General features: G+C 40.0%; 1 protein-coding gene and 1 pseudogene across 2 annotated transcripts in view; one reads left to right on the top strand and one right to left on the bottom strand.

The window, feature by feature from the left end:
- Positions 1 to 17,358, top strand: part of FRK (fyn related Src family tyrosine kinase) — a 169,571-nt gene that overhangs the window by 20,217 nt on the left and 131,996 nt on the right. The window contains exon 1 of one of the 2 annotated variants that reach the window (XM_051854387.3): positions 15,163 to 16,473. The exons of the other annotated variant lie outside the window; for it this stretch is intronic. Within the exon in view, the coding sequence (XP_051710347.1) occupies positions 16,103 to 16,473 (371 nt within the window). The 5' untranslated portion in view covers positions 15,163 to 16,102. Of the gene's footprint in view, positions 1 to 15,162; positions 16,474 to 17,358 lie in introns of those variants that run through there. 2 annotated transcript variants of the gene reach the window in all.
- Positions 14,129 to 14,550, bottom strand: LOC100356885 (mitochondrial import inner membrane translocase subunit TIM14 pseudogene; annotated as a pseudogene).

Here is a 17,358-nt window from a genome sequence, read left to right on the forward strand (position 1 = left end):
TTGTGTATGGCGTCAGTAATCTCCCTAGGCTCTAGTCATGAGCTGCCAAGGCTATGGAAGCCTTTTGAGTTCGCCGACTTCGATCTTATTCTGACAGGGTCATAGTCAAAGTGGAAGTTCTCTCTTCCCTTCAGAGAAAAGTACCTCCTTCTTTGATGGCCCCATTCTTTCCACTGGGATCTCACTCACAGATCTTCCATTTAGGTCTTCTTTTTTTTTTTTTTCCCCAGGGTGTCTTGGCTTTCCATGCCTAAAACACTCTCATGGGCTCTTCAGCCATATCCGAATGCCTTAAGGCTGATTCTGAGGCCAGAGTGCTATTTAGGACATCTGCCATTCTATGAGTCTACTGTGTATCCTGCTTCCCATGATGGATCGTTCTCTCCCTTTTTGATTCTATCAGCTAGTATTAGCAGACACTAGACTTGTTTGTGTGATCCCTTTGACTCTTAGACCTATCAGTGTGATCAATTGTGAACTGAAATTAATCACTTGGACTAGTGAGATGGCATTGGTACATGCCACCTTGATGGGATTGTATTGGAATCCCCTGGCACGATTCTAACTCCACCATTTGGGGCAAGTCCGATTAAGCATGTCCCAAATTGTACCTCTCCTCCCTCTCTTATTCCCACTCTTATATTTAACAGGGATCACTTTTCAGTTAAAATTTAAACACCTAAGAATAATTGTGTGTTAATCACAGAGTTCAACCAATAGTACTAGAACAAAGCAAAGAGAAAATACTAAAATGGATAAAGTATTACATTGTTAGAATACTTCCATTCATATCTATGAGAATACCAAAGTAGATGGGTATTTGAAAAGCTCATCTAAAATTAAGTTATCAGAAGGGCTGTAACAAATTTTGACCAGTTATTGTTCTCCAAGGGACCATTACCTCATCTCATTATATAAAATTATTTTATCTATTGGAACTTTTTAATGCATTTTGCAGTTTTGGACTATTTTGACACCAAATCTCAACATTAAGTATCAAAGGTTTAAAACATTCATTATTGATCTACTGGTAGTGGTACAGGTATAATTTTTACTTTTGTTCAAATGAGTTTTTTTAAAAGATTTATTTTACTTATTTGAACAGTAGAGTTAGAGAGAGACAGAGGGAGAGACAGAGATCTTCCATCCTTTGGTTCACTCTCCAAATGGCTGCAACAGCCAGGGCTTCGCCAGACCATAGCCAGGACACAGTAACTTCATCCTGGTTTTCCATATGGGTGCAGGGGCCCAAGAACTTGGTCCATCCTCTGCTGCTTTCCCAGGTGCATTACCTAGGAGCTACATCAGAAGTAGGCATCTGTGACTCGAACTGGTGCTTATGTGGGATGCTAGCATTGAAGGTGGTTGTTTAACCCATTACACCATAAAGCCAGTCCCTCATGTGAAATTTTAAATTGATAATTTGCTGAGAAAATATATAAGAAGATGGATGGGTAGAGGGATGTAGCTGGAGAGGCTGAGGACTATGAAATGATAGATGAAATAGTTATCATATGGCAAGAAACCCTGGGAAAAAGAAATGTTTAAAAGGCTTTTGTCAAGATGTTTTCCTGTTCAGATTGCAATGTACAGTCTCTTTCATGTATGCATGGAACCATAGTTTTAGCTAAATACTGTATTACTAAAATAATTTTTGAGCTGGATATGTGGTATACATTTTGCTTTTGTTTGGGGGGGGGAGGAAATGAGCTGGGAATGAGGTTATTTTCTAAAACTGTACTCAGTGGTTAAAGAAGAGGTCAGGAGTACCCAGGCAGACTGGTTACATATTTTTCCAATAATAGCTAATATTATTGGGCACAACCAGACCGTAGACAGGGAGAGAGATATTTTAGTGCATTTTCTCATTTAAGTCTCACAACTATTTTATGAGGTCCATGCTATCATCAAGGAGTTGTTAGCATTTTACAGGTAAGAATCTGAGACTGAGCAGTCAATAACTTCTCCAAACAGGCATTCTTATCCACAAATCATCCTACCTCCCTGTGGCGGTGCCTGGGAAATCCCCTTCCAGGAACACCAATTTCAGGGCCATGCTATTGCATGCATTTCTTCATGCAGTTGTGATTATGATTTTACTGTTCTCTAATATACATTTAAAAATCTTTTCCACAGACAGTACTGGTTAAGAATGAATCCTTTGACAGGAGTTAAACCCTCAAAAGAGGCACAGCTCTGCTAATCTTACTTTGCACATAGCACTTGGAATGAGCCAAGAAACATGAATGATTAATAGCAAGAAACACACTGTCATCCTACATATGCTCACATTCACTTTGCCCAGTCACAATTTTCTATCTCAAGCTTGTTTAAAATATCAGAAGAAAAAAGCTTAAAATAAAGAGACCAGAGATTTCCAGGTTCTTCCATTTTCTCTGATTCAGGGGATCTGTGATGGTTCTAGAGAGGAACAAAAGGACTGGAGTGACTCCTTGGTATACTGAAATAACTTTGTGGCTTAGTAGTTGTGAACCTTGACTGATGAAGTATTTGTTTAATGGACAAGAAAAAAAAATCACCTGGGTGAACCATGAACACCTCTCTGTTTTAGGAAAGCTTCATCACCTGCTTCTAGGAGATTGTACATACAAGAATTTTCAGTCCCTTGGGAAAGCAAATTCTCTGTGTAAGCTTACTTGCAGATATCTTTAGAACACTTTTTCATTATCTTACTAAAATCAAGATATACTCTGCCTAATTCATGTTTTGGACAGTGTTAAAGAAAAAAACCAAATCTCTAATAAATATTTTTAAACTGAACTATTTTATTTGCAAGCAATGGAAATCACATCTGTAAAGAAGTTCACTGAGTACTTCCCATGGGGAAAAGTCATGAGTTCTTATGGGTTAGAATTGACGTTTCATAGTTATGCTCCTTCAGCACTGGAAACATATCTTCTGCATAGGATGGATTGAGTGCAGTATTCAGTGTTTGCTGATGTTTTATGTAGTCTGTTGTCCTTGGTCAGGGAAGACGTTATAGCTGTGGACAGTAGGGATCTGGCATGCCAAGGCTACTTAAACATTACGTCCTCCAACAATTTCAGCAGATTAGATAAAACCATTTGTAGTAAAACATAGCATTTGGCTTTCATATCTCCTAAGTAGGAATGCTTTCCTTCATAATAGAAATTCTATATGAAAAATGAAATTTTTAATTTGGCATATTTTTTTCGTTTTTGAGCCAACATTAGCTCCCAATAATCATTGCTTTCCCTTAAGTTCCAAATCTCATGCAGATACATCTGGTCTTCTATTTTCAGTCTGGAGATTATACTCTACGGCCAAGAAAACTGAGATAAATTTAGAATTATGTTGTTACCATCTGCTCAAATACTGAGGTTATTCTTCCATCATCATCATTATCATCACAATCATTATTATTGTAATTCTGCTCTGAATATAACTTAAACTTTCCAGAACATACTTGATATTCTTTGACTCAATCTAACGGCTTCTTGTCATTTCTTCTAGTGTCAAGCTAGTGTCTGGGCCCATAAGAGGTAACTAAATGAGGGATTAATGGAGGCTAAGATGAAACATATGAAGGATTCCAAGGTATTAGTCTGTATAATAGCCAAAGAAAGTAACTGAATGTTGTCTTGAGGAGAAATTAGAGAGTAATCTGGTGAATGATATCAAGACTCAAGTCCAAAGATTAGGATGAGATATTTTTGGTCAGTTTATTTAATGTCATTGGGCAGGACAGCTGAAGCCTAAATAAATTTCCATTAAACTTAAGAATGCTGTAAATCCAGTTATCAGCTTCTCTGCAGTAATAACCAGACATCTCATTCAGCCTTTGGTATAAAATAATCTTCAAAAAGGAATATTTCCAGGGGGAGGAAGGGAATATCATTATGTTCTTAGAATTGTATCTGTTAAAGACTAATTAAAAATTAAAATAAAAAAGTATAAGAAAAGGAATATTTTCATTTTTTTCTATAATAGTGAAACACAACTGATCTTACAATTAAGATAAGTGATCTCAAATTGTCTTCTAGAAATATTTTCCCAATGAAACAGCAGTATCTTTGTATCTATTGCATTTGTACAATTTTATCAATAAATTTCATTCTGATAACAGGTATTAAATAACAATTATTGAAAGATCATCAATTACAAAATAAGCTCTGGAGGCATGGAAAGTAAAGAGGGTGAATGAGGCCCTCAAGTCACTGGAAATATTTTGCTGTAGGAGAGACATACTAAATAGGCAAACAAAGAAATAACACATACTCAGATTGTGATGAGTGCTGGCAAAAATCACAAATACAGTGTATGGTATATTAGTTCCCTGGGGCTGCTGTAATAAAATACCAAAAACTGGATGGCCTAAAATAACAGAATTGTATGTTTCACAATTCCAGAGGCTAGAAGACTGAAATCAAGGTATCATAGTACCATCCTCTCTCTCTTGCTAACCTCTCCTAGTTTGTTTGTTTGGAAGAATTATACAGAGAGAAGGAGAGGCAGAGAGAGAGAGGTCTTCCATCTGCTGGTTCACTCCCCAGATGGCCACAACAACTGGAGCTGTGCTGATCCAAAGCCAGGAGCCAAGAGTTTCCTCCAGGTCTCCCACTTAGGTATAGAGGCCCAAGGAGTTGGGCCATCTTCCACTGCTTTTCCAGGCCATAGCAGAGAGCTGGATTGGAAGTGGAGCAGCCAAGACTCGAACTGGCGCCGATATGGGATGCCGGCACTGCAGATGGTGGCTTTACCTGGTATGCCACAGTGCAGGCCCCTCTTCTAGATTTTGTATTTGCTGGAAATTCTTGAAATTATTTGGCTTGTCTATGCATCATTCCAGTCAATGGCTATCTTATTCCTGTGTATCTTCACATGACTTTGTTTCTGTGCGTGCTTGTGATCAAATTTCTCCTCTTTATGAGGACACCTGTTGTATTGAATTAGGGTCTACCCTAATGACCTGGTTTTAAATAAGGGTTAGGAATTCAGTGTATCTTTTTCAGAGGATACAATCAATTTATAAGATATACAAGAGTAAAGTTAAGTTGGATAGTTTTGCTACTTTAGACAAGGTGCTTAGGGGAAACCTCTTTAATGACATATTACTAGGCTGAGGACTGAAGGAGCCACCCTCATGAAAGGTCTGAACAAGAATGTTATTGTCTGGGAGAATAGTGAGTAAAAATCTGTGATCAGAAGAAGACTATGACTGATGCCTTGGAAGGGGCATCATGCTGGCTGGACCATGGAGAGCCAGAGGGAAGACTAGGCTGGAACTAGCTTGAGCAGGGCTTTGTTACCAAAGATGTAGAATTTGGAATTTATTTTAAGTATACAGGAAAGGTATTGAAAACACAGATCGTACTGATATTTTACAAAGATTGACTTTGCTGCTGTTTGGAGAATAGATTGAGGTAGAGCAAGTGTGTAAGCATGGAGACGTGTTATGTATGAATGGAGCTGCACCCTGAGTTCTTCTGAGGATACAAGAAATATAAAACATAGACCTAACTTTAAGGATACAGATGTATGCTTTGGAAACAGCACAATTATACAGACTACATGATATATGAGTATTACATATTATATTCTAGGAGATGAATAATTAGTTTTCGTTTGACGTTTATTTATTGAGTCCTCAGTTAAGTATTCAGCACTGTGTCAATACTGAAAACAAAAGAAGACAATAATAAGTATTTAAAGAAGTTATAGTGGCACAGACATGAAATAAATGACAGAAATGGGTATAGGGTGTGGGGCAGCACAAATGAAGGAATAGTCAATTCTATCTAATACAGAGGTTAGGAAAAAATTGATAAAGACGGAAATATGTTATTCTGGGTCTTTTTTTTTTTTTTTTGACAGGCAGAGTTAGACAGTGAGAGAGAGAGAGAGAGACAGAAAAGTCTTCTTTCCGTTGGTTCACCCCCCAAATGGCTGCTATGGCTGCTGATCCGAAGCCAGGAGCCAGGCGCTTCCTCCTGGTCTCCCTTGCGGGTGCAGGGCCCAAGCACTTGGGCCATCCTCCACTCCACTCCTGGGCCACAGCAGAGAGCTGGACTGGAAGAGGAGCAACCGGGACAGAATCTGGCGCCCCGACCGGGACTAGAAGCCAGTGTGCCAGCGCCTCAGGTGGAGGATTAGCCAAGTGAGCTGTGGCGCTGGCCTGTTCTGGGTCTTAAAAGATAAACAAGTAAGGATATTGTTATATAAATGGAATAATACAATATTTAATATTTGGGGATCATCTTTTTTTTTCAATGTGATTTCCAGTAGATTTATCCAGGTTGTTGTTTATATCAGTCATCCCTTTTATTACTGAACAGTTTACTTTAGTATGTACTGCAGTTTGTTCAAGTATAATCCATTGTTGGGTTGGTCATAGCTTGATATATTATAAATAAAACTGCTATAAACACTTGTGCAAAAGGTACTGTATGAACATAACTTTTGATTTCTCAGGAATAAGTGTCCAGTAGTGTAATTACTGTTATAAATAGTGGCTACCTATTTAGATTTACTTTATATGTTTTACTTATAAAATTTAGTTTTACTTTAAAAATTGCATACTGTTATCTAGAGTGACTGCACCATTTTACATTCCCAATAGCAATGTATGAATGGGAAGATAGCACTATGCACTGACAGTAGATCCAGTTTCTCAGCATCATTACCATCCTAATTTCAGTGATTTATTATTTTTAATTTTATTTATTTTGACAGGTATGTAGTGATATTTGATGGCTTTATTTTTTTCCTGATGATTAATGAGGTTAAACATCTTTTTGTTTGCTTGTTTGTTGCTTGTTTAGTGAAATCTATATCCATTTCTTTTGCTCATTTTCAGACTGGATTATTTGGGTTTTTATTGTTGACTTTTGAGGATTCTTCAGATTTGTACGTTTTAGATATGAGGTTTGTAAATACTTTATATATTTCTCCCATTGCCCTTTCATACTCCAAACAGGTCCTCTTGCAGAATAAAGTTTTATTTTGATGAAGTCTTGTTTATCAATTTAGCTTAGTCTTAGATCTTGAAGATTTCTCTTAAATTTTTTCTAAAAATTTTTATGGTTATACCTTTTACATTCAAGTCTATGATCTGTTTGAGTTCAATTTTGTTTAAAATATGAGTCTTAGGTTGAAGTTGAAGTTTATTGTTTTTGTTCTGTGTAGTTTCATTTTTAGTCTCTGGATATCCAGCATCATTTGCTGAAAAGGCTATATCTTTCCTTGATTGAATTTGTTTCTGCCTTTGTCAAGAATCATTCAGTTAGGTGTATTTTTGTTGATGTATTTCTGGGTTCTATATTTGAGTCCATTGATCTATATGTGCCTATTAATTTTAGGATTAGTATTTATTATTATAGCTGCGTGTTTAATATTAGGTGGACTGATTGCTTACATTTTCTTCTTTTCATTAAAGCACTCTAAAAGGATATAGTAAGGCAGTTGTATATCCTTTTAAGATCACTTTACTGGGCGTGGCACTGTGGTACAGTAGGCTAAGACTCTGCCTGTGGTGGTGTGGTTATTCTATATGGGTGCTGGTTCCAGTACTGGCTGTTCTTCTTCTGATCCATCTCTCTGCTATGGCCTGGGACAACAGTGGAAGAGGGCCCAAGTGCTTGGGTCCCTGCACCCGTATGGAACACCCAGGAGAAGCTCCTGGCTCCTGGTTTCGGATTGACACAGCTCCAGCCTTTGAGGCCATCTGGGGAATGAACCAGCAGATGGAAGACCTTTCTCTCTCTCTCTCTCCCTCTTTCTCTCTGTAACTCTGCCTCTCAAATAAATAAGTAAAAATCTTTTAAAAAATCACTTTACCTATGAAATAGAGGTTGGTGGGAGGGGTGTGGGACTGGAGAGAAATAATTATCAAGTTGGAAATTATTAAAAAGTTGAGGAAAGAGCCAAAGAGGCCAAGAATTAAGGCCCAGTCTCTGATTGGGATGTGATTTTAGTGTGTACCCAAGGTTTCATGTACTAAAATTTAATCCCCATTGTGAAGTAGTAAGTCAATAGAAACTGAACTGATTTTTTGAGAGGTGGGGTCTTTTGAAGATAATTAGGAGTGATAAGGCTGTGATTGAACCCCAGTGGTTTTATAAGGAGAGGAAGAGAGACCAGAAAAGGCATGCTTTTTTGAGAGCACTCCTTGTCTCTTGCATGTGATGCTTTGTGCAGCCTCAGGACTGTCTTCAAGACAGCCATCCAGCAGATGTGTCTTCTTGACCTCAGATCTCCAGAACTAAGAGCCAGAATAAGCCTCCTTTCCTTTTGAAGTTACCAGGCACTTCATATAGAGTAACCAAAAAAAAAAAAAAAAATCAGTCTTATACAGACAGCATCAATAGGGTAGAAAGCAAATGAAGAGAATAGATGTTAAACAATTCAAAAATCATAAAATTTAGTTATTGACCAGTTATAGGGCAGTAAAGAAAAAAGAGGATTTTAGGTTGTTTCCAATTTTCTAGTTTGACATGATCTTTTAGAGGAGTTATTTGTTTATTTGAAAGAGAGTTGCAGAAGAAAGAGGGAGAGATTGAGAGAAAAGAGAGATTTTCTATCCACTGATTCACTCCCCAGATGGCCACGACAGCTGAGGCTGGGTCAGGCAGAAGCCAGGAGCCAGGAACTCTTCCCAAGTCTTCTTTTTTTGACAGGCAGAGTGGACAGTGAGAGAGAGAGACAGAGAGAAAGGTCTTCCTTTTCCGTTGGTTCACTCAATGGCAGCTGTGGCCAACACGCTGCAGCCGGCACACTGCGCTGATCTGAAGCCAGGAGCCAGGGGCTTCTCCTGGTCTCCCTTGCGGGTGCAGGGCCCAAGGACTTGGGCCATCCTCCACTGCACTCTCGGGCCACAGCAGAGAGCTGGCCTGGAAGAGGGGCAACCGGGACAGAATCCGGCGTCCAGACTGGGACTAGAACCCGGTGTGCTGGCGCCGCAAGGCAGAGGATTAGCCTATTGAGCCGCGGCGCTGGCCTCCAGGTCTTCTATGTGGGTGACAGGATCCCAAGCACTCGGGCAGTCTTCCAGTGATTTCCCAGTACATTACTTGGGAACTGAATCAGAAGTAGAGCAACTGTGACTCAAACTAGTGCTCATATGGGAAGGCAGCATCTCAGGCAGTGGCTTTACTCACTGTGCCCTGACATGATTTTCACCTAGGCAGAGAATACATAAAAATGAGAGTTTTTGAGAGAATCATATGAATGTTTTGGGACCTGTTGAATTTGAAGTTGAGATGGCTTGGGATTTTCTGGAAGATATGTCCACGATGCCATACTATATGGGTTGGGATATGTAAGACTGGAACTTACTAGCAGTTGAAGCTATGGATGCAGAGGGTCTGGCCACCAAGTAGTATGAGCAGAGGAATAAAAGAATCCACCCAAAAATTCCAGCTAGAATTCCTAATCAGCGTCAACTCTGAGGAATGATGTTGGTAGAGGAAAACCAGTCTTCAGAATGCCGAGGATTATCGGCTAATGGAATAAACTAAGAGGACAGTATTATGACATAGAATATCTACCTATCTTTGTCAAAGGAAAGAGGTCAAGTGAAATAAGACTGGAAAAAGAATGATTTAAGTTGGCAAAAGGGCAAAAGGTCAATTGATGACCTCTGGTGGACCAACCTCAGTGGCATGGGATGAAGTTAGATAGTAGTTTATGAAAGAGAAAAACTTAAAAAGGAAATATTCATTATTTCTCTGAGAAGTATGATTAAAGAAAGAAGGAGAGAGAGGTTGGTGGCTATAGGGGGATAAAATATTTAAGAGGTTTTTTTTTCTGTTTTCTTTCCTTCTTTTTTATATTTTATTGTTTTCTTTTTAATGCTTGAGAGATTTGAACATGACCACATCCTTATGAGGAAAGCACTTTGAGAAAGGCACTTACAAAGAAAGGAAACAATAGAGCTAATTGATGTAATCAGACCCCACAAGGAGGCAATACTAGAGTTTAGGCATGCAATTTCACTGTCTTCTGTTATTGAAAGCATATCGGTTATGGCTAGTTTTAGCTAAATGTAGCAAAAAACCAAAATAATCATATCTTAATTAGACAGAAAACAATTTGTCTTCCAAACAGCAAACAATTATGAAGGAAGGTATTCCTGGGCCTTAGGGATACAAGTTGCTTTTTTTTTTTTTTTTTTTTTTTTTGACAGGCAGAGTGGACAGTGAGAGAGAGAGACAGAGAGAAAGGTCTTCCTTTTCCGTTGGTTCATCCCGCAGTGGTCGCTGCGGCCAGCACGCTGCGGCTGGTGCACCGCGCTGATCTGAAGGCAGGAGCCAGGTACTTATCCTGGTCTCCCATGGGGTGCAGGGCCCAAGGACTTGGGCCATCCTCCACTGCACTCTCGGGCCACAGCAGAGAGCTGGCCTGGAAGAGGGGCAACCGGGACAGAATCCGGCGCCCCGACCGGGACTAGAACCTCGTGTGCTGGCGCTGCAGGCGGAGGATTAGCCTATTGAGCCGTGGCGCCAGCCTACAAGATGCTTTTATGTTTTCATTTTTTCCATTTTTAAGGTCATCTTATGGTCCAAGATAGCTGTTCCAGGTCTAATCATTTCAACTGAGTTCTATGAAGGAGGAAAGAGAAAATCAGGAGTGAATAAGAGTAGGTCTCCCAGCTGAGTCTGCCTCCCTTGTGGATTTTCCTGAAACCTTACCCAGTGACTTCTTAGATTTGTAAAAATAAGTTTCTATCATAAGGAAGAAAAAAAATGGGCATTGAGCAAGCATGTAAAATTTCTTTTCTAGGATGAAAGAAAGTATTTGCAAATGTAGATACATTTTTTTGATTTAAGAAAAGGAAATTGAATTAAAGTCAAATAGTTCTGGAATTCCTGTGAATGTCAATGACAAGGTCATTGGAGACAAGGGGTATCCACAGAGACCCTGAGAATAATGGTAGACGATTTGGAATAATGTTATGAGAAATTGAAGAGAACTGCAGCTGACCAGACTGGCGTATAAAAGAATGCTGAGCAATGCTGAGGGCCACCAGGAGTAGGAGGTCACTAATTTGTTTTGCTATGAAACTGAGTAGCTGTGGGATTTTCTGTATCAGTGTTCAGCAAACCAGAGAGAGGAGTAGGGTTAAATTCTTTCAGTGTTGTGTACATTGAGGTCAGGGATTGAGGGAGCTAGAAAAGTTTCAGGAAGACAGAAATTACTTTTAGTGGGAATGATAGAGGACCTGGAGGAGGTATGGGATTTTTGTTGAGATTTTGAAATGTAGGCAGGAGTCTGCTAGGAGGGGAAGAACTACTAAGCCAAAGAAGGTCAAAGGAGACAAAGTCAGATACGGGAACAAATAAGGCCTATTGGAAGACCCAGCATACCAATTTGGCTCAGTGGAAGGGGGAATGTAAGTCTGTAGAGGGGGATGTTGAAAGGGCATATCTGATAAGGAGTGGATAAAGTACAAATTCTTTAGCCTTGAATTCCAAGCTGCAGTATCTTCTAGGCAATGAGGATCTGTTGAAGGCTATTTTGCAAGAGAGTGATTAAGAAGATTAATGTGGTGGCAGTTTTCTATGTGGATGAGAAGGAGAGTGACTGCAAGCAAGAAAACTGGTTTAGGAGGCTGGCAAAGGAACCCAACATTCAGGGAACAGTAAGGGAGGAAAGGAAGGCATTGAGAAGCACTGAGTAGCAATCTCTAATGTGTTGCAGCAGAGGTGACACTTGAACCTAACCTGGAAAAATGACAGTAGGGTCCTTAGGGGAGAGGAGGATGAACAGATGCAATGGGCAGAGGTCTTGGTCCTCAGGTGGCTGTTCTTTGTTCCATGGCAAAGGAGCAGAACTGAGAAACTGTGAAGTTGGAGGAATTAACCAAGCTTTGTGTATCATGCTAAAGAGTTTAGATTTTATTCCGGATGCATGGGAGGTTCCTGAAGGATTTTACATAGGCAGATCATATTAGATTTTTTTTCATAGTCAGCAAAATTGAGGATTTGCAGTCTCAAGACTCTGGAGTCAGATTGAATCCAAGGTATTATTCATAATTCAGCTGCTTGCTTGGCTTTGTAAACTTGAGTGAGTTGTGTAACCTCTCTAGCCTTAGTTTCTTCTTTTCTAAATTTAAAAATATGTTTTTCACAGGTATTATTTTTTATTTTGTGTGAATTGAATGATGTATCACTTTTAGCGTTCTTAGCAAAGTGTCCTCCAGAACTGATAGCTATTCTTACTAGTAGTCATATCACCTCCATCATGGCTGCAATTATAAAAGCCACTTTATAAACTATTATAAACTCATTCATCTTGATGTGCAAGATGAGTCATAATGGGTATAAGGTTGAGGATGGGAGACCAGTTAGGAAGTCTCTTGAAGAATCCAGGAAGGAATATTCTATTTTCTCTATAAAGCACAGCTGTCATTCAGAAGGGATTAAAAAATAGTTTGTGGAATAAATGAAAAGGAAGGCTGAGCGGAATTTAGTGATTGATTAGCTCAAAGAAACCCGGGAGCGAGGAAAAGACGACTGCAAGGCTTCAAGCTTGGGTGACTGAAGATTCCGGAGCTATCGACCCCAGGAATCCCTCACCTTCCCCACCCCTTCGCTTTGTTTCTTAGGCCATTGCTCTCCTGACATCTTTGGACGGTTGGCCGCTTTTTCAATTTCATTCGCTTGCTCGGTGACTGTACTGTGCAGGTTTGCTGCTTTGTCTTTTTCCAGAGTCCCTTGTCACAACCATAGTGAAGGCATATTTGAAGTTGCAACCTTCAGAATTTTGAAGTCTCAAACCCTACTCACAAATTGGGTTTGAATACATCTCTCTGGTTGGTTACAAATGTGGATATTTTTTGTTTTTAAAGATTTTAGATTCTTTTAAAAAAGATTTATGTATTTATTTTGAAAGCGAGTTATAAAGAGAGAGTTATAAAGATTGTACTAAGGCTGGATTAGTTATAAAGAGATCCTCCATCTACTGATTCACTCCCCAAATGGCCACAAAGACCTGGGCTGGGCTCTGCTGAAGCCAGGAACCAGGAGTTTAATCTGGGTCTCCCACATGGGTGCAGGGCTCCAAGGACTTCAGCTGTCCTCTACTCCTTTCCCAGACACAGTAGCAGAGAGCTGGATCAGAAGTGGAATAGCCAAGACACAAATTGGTGCTGATATAGGATGCTGGCATCATGGGTGGCAGCTTTACCCAACTACACCACAGTGCCAGCCCCACAAATTTGGACCTTACATCTTGTAGATGTTTCAGAAAGACTTTAGCATCTGTACCTCTGTTTAGGGGCACTGGTAGAAGCCCAGGCCTTTACAATTAATAGTGCATTTGGAACAACATATTCTTTATGATCTGACAATATTATGCAATTACTATTTACTTTTGCCTAAAATATGGAATTATATATACATTGTGTTTTAGGTCCCATGCCACTATAAAACAACAACAACAAAAAGCTAAATTTTTGGGTTTTCTAATGCTGCCATGTTGTTAGTTTTGCTCTGACTACAATTGGAGAAGCCTGGGAGGGTGACACAGAGCTGATTCTACCCAAATAATCTGCCCACCAATTGTACTTGCTTCTAACAAAAGGTTACAAACAGCAAGTGGGGCTGAGACCATGCTGCTCTGTTTTCTTTCTTTTTCTTGAGTTTGGTTCTTCTGGTTACTAAAAATGCCTTTTATTTGACAAAAACAGGGGTTTTGAGATTGTACTAAGGCTGGATTAGTTAGGTTCAAGGTTCTGAAAACACTTAGACTGTAAGAGAGAAGCTTTTGTTTAGTTTTGTTGTGTAGCTCTGAGGCATTTTATTATAGAAAGTTGGTATTCACATAAACTAATATGAACTGAAAACACATAATACGTTTTATTTTTCCACTTTTTGAATTTATATAAAAGCGACAAATTTCATATATACAGTTTTAATAGCACAATGATACTTCCCACCCTACCTTCCCTCCTTCCCTCCCTATAACCCTTCCTCCTTCCTTTCTTATTTTTCTTTTCATTTTTGCAGTGACATACTTTCAATTTACTATATAATCACAAGCTTAATACTCCACTAAATAAAGAATTCAACAAATAGAAAAATCACTGTTTCTCAGGATTATAGACAAGAGCTATAAACAATAATCAGATCCTAAAATGTCAATTCGTTTACTTCACTTTTTTAGCTAAACCATCTAGTAAGTCTTTAACTTCACTGATTTTGATTGCTCTGTAAGATCCTCCTTGGTCTGGGTGATTTAAGGGCATAATAAGCATCTCTTGTTTTTCCTTTTTGAGCAGTAGGGTTTACATCTGGTGTTGATACTGCTTCTCTTTTGTCATCTTGTTCTGTAGTAGTCACCACTGAAAGCAGACTTTGGTAGACTTGGAAAAACTTGTTTTACTGGAGGCTCTATATACTTCTTCTCTTGTAAAACCTTACAGCCTGCAAATCTGGCATTGGCCACGGTCAGTCCAACTGCTAGCACCAGACAGGCCATTGACTCAGGCTCCGCTCCCACCAAGAATGTGGTTTATCCCAGACCAGAGGTCTTGGTCACCAACTCCACAACTTTACCAGAGAGCAACACAGCTATCAGGAAGCACAAAACACCCAAGCACAAGCACCCTTCCAAGACAGAAATTTTAAAATAATGCCTTATACAAAAAAAGTGGCAAATCAGAAAGAATTTTGCAATGCTCTCTACTACTCCAAACGGCAGTGCTATCATCTGTCCAGACTTACTGTGCTGTTGCTCTTGTGATCCAGGGCCCAGGCTTGTGAGACAGCAGTCCCAAATTAGGCAAAGGAGAGCAAAATCCCCATTTTGTCTCTGGATGACTGTCCTGATCCCAACCTCATTAATTCCAGAACTGCTGCCAACAACAAGTAAGAACTAGCATAGACCTGGAGGTCGCAGTTGAACAGAAAGAGCCTCTACAGCAGCACACAAAGACCCCTTCTTCTACTCTTTTTTTTCTATTGGTTGTGTGTGTGTGTGTGTGAGTGTGTGTGTATGAGAGAGAGAGAGAGAGAGAGAGAAATAGTACTTAAAGGATGGGAAATAAGCATCTGTGGGAAAAGGCAGTGTTTTAGGTTCTCATGGTTTTCATCAGCTGCTCTCTTACTTTTTCAGGATATACTTTGAGACTATTAAAATCTATTCCTAGTGATAAAAAAAAAAAAAAAGCAGGGACTCAGTGGTGCCTTCTCAATTGCCCTGTGTCTAGCAACAAACACCTAAATACTTGTATTTGTCCTTTGCATTTCCTGTAGTGGTGGCAAAGCAATCCTACGCATATGCATATTTGTGTGTGTTGGGAGGAAGTGGACATATCTCTGCACTGAATTTTGGTGTTCAGAACATTTGTAAGACAGCTACCTGGGCTGGCCTGTTTCTCCAGCATGAAGTGAAAGGGTTGTGGGTTTTGAAAGCAACTTTAACAGTTTGGCTTCCCTTTAAGGGGGCTGGTCTATCTTGGGTGTGGGAAAAGGGAGGGGTAGAGAGAACTGGAATCCCATTTAGATCACAGACAAAAAGAAACCAGGAAGTAAAGGGCGATTATTACAGCCTGCACATAGTTCAGCATGTTAAAGGCAATAGCCTGTGCTGGTTGGTTATTCATTAGCAAAAAGGAAGGAGCAGTGAGGATTAGGACTGGTCAAACAACAGGAGCAGACTGGAAGCAGAGAGAGAGCACCCAGCAAAGACAAGGTGTGGAGATTTTATCTGTTAGTGTCTTGTTAACTTTTCATCAGGATGAAAGGCAAGATGGCTCTTTTCTGTTCTCAGATGTTTTCCTAGACAAAGCCTTCTTAATTTTACTTTATTTTTGTTGCGGGATTTCTAAGCAGACAAGAAGTAAAGGCATCTTCCCACAGAGCAGCCGCCCAGCTCCCACTGTTTTGCTAGGGGGCAGCGGCCACTGCCTCAGAAACCAAGCGTTGGCCGGCCGGTGAGTCTTTCCAGGCAAGGCTTCACGCAGCCAGGTCTGCTGGACTTTGTTGAAAAAGAACTTTGCACACTCTCAAAGTATGGTAAGGTGGTGCTGATGTCAAAGCTGCCTAGTGGAAGAACAGAAAGAATTGCCTAGACTGAGGAGGGGGAGAAGACCCTCTCCCCTTCTCTCCACCAGGGCACAATGGGCAACGTACTTCTAAGGCTCTGGGCATATTTGGAGCCATGTCTCCCTTGCTTGTCCCAGGAAGCAGACAAACCCGTGGTGATTGAGAATCCAGGAGCCCGTTGCTCCCCTGAAGTCCCTCAGTTACAGAGGCAGGAGCCTGAGAGAAGCCAGGGCCCATACTTTGTGGCGTTGTTTGATTACCAAGCTCGAACTGCAGAAGACCTCAGCTTTCGCGCGGGCGACAAGCTCCAAGTCTTGGACACTTCTCATGAGGGCTGGTGGTTGGCCAGACATTTGGAAAAACGGGGAGATGGCTTCGGTCAGCAACTGCAGGGATATATTCCTTCTAACTATGTGGCAGAGGACAGGAGCCTGCAGGCAGAGCCGTGAGTAATACAAGCCCACACTTTGTTTCTCAACTCTCAGATGGTGACGGGCACGATTTTTCCTTCCCACCTATCTACAGTCCCCTATTTAAAGTGAATTACTTAGAAAGTATGAGGAGGTATTTGTAAGAATTTACTAATTCAAACACAACTCCCAGGATAAATGCTTGCAACTGGCAGGTAATTGTTGTTGAAATGACTTCAATTATAGTATTCATACCCGCAGGCTCTGGGTGATTTTAATCAAGGTAAACAAAAGGCCCTTTTAGTACTCTGCCTCTTGTTTGGCTGTAAAATAACTCATACCTCAGTTTCACAACACAACTGCATTTAATTTGCAGATAAAGCATAGGAATTCCGTAAACCACACTTTTAAATCTAAAGTCGAGCTTTATAGTTTTTTTTTTGTAACTTTTGAAGAATTCCAGGGTAATACATCAACTCTACCCCTAATGCTAAACCTAATCCCTTTCAATCTGAAAGGCACACACATGGCTAACTGACATATACAATGGCATTTAGACAATGCTGATTTTCCAGTGGAATCATCTTGGACATTTTTCTTTGAATTCATAAATCTTGAGGTATGTTCCCCAAATTACGCTTTTTACCCCCTATTATGATTAGAAACTGGCCAGCTGCGTACATTTAGAAAGTTTAACAACTAAAATGATACAATAATCTCCCAGAAGAGGAAATAAAGACTTTATCTTGGTATTTAAATAATCCTGTGAATTATAGTAGAACAAAAGAGGAGAGTTCTATGCGCTGACATATTGCATCCCTACAAGCATTCCTCCTTCTTTCGCTTTCACCCTCTGTTCTGCCCTCTCACCATTCATCCATCTTAGTGCCAGGCACAGTAATAGGCCTGGCGACTTGGGG

Source organism: Oryctolagus cuniculus, chromosome 5 (assembly GCF_051225735.1).
Source record: "Oryctolagus cuniculus isolate XC-2025 breed Fujian yellow rabbit chromosome 5, ASM5122573v1, whole genome shotgun sequence".
Taxonomy (NCBI): domain Eukaryota; kingdom Metazoa; phylum Chordata; class Mammalia; order Lagomorpha; family Leporidae; genus Oryctolagus; species Oryctolagus cuniculus.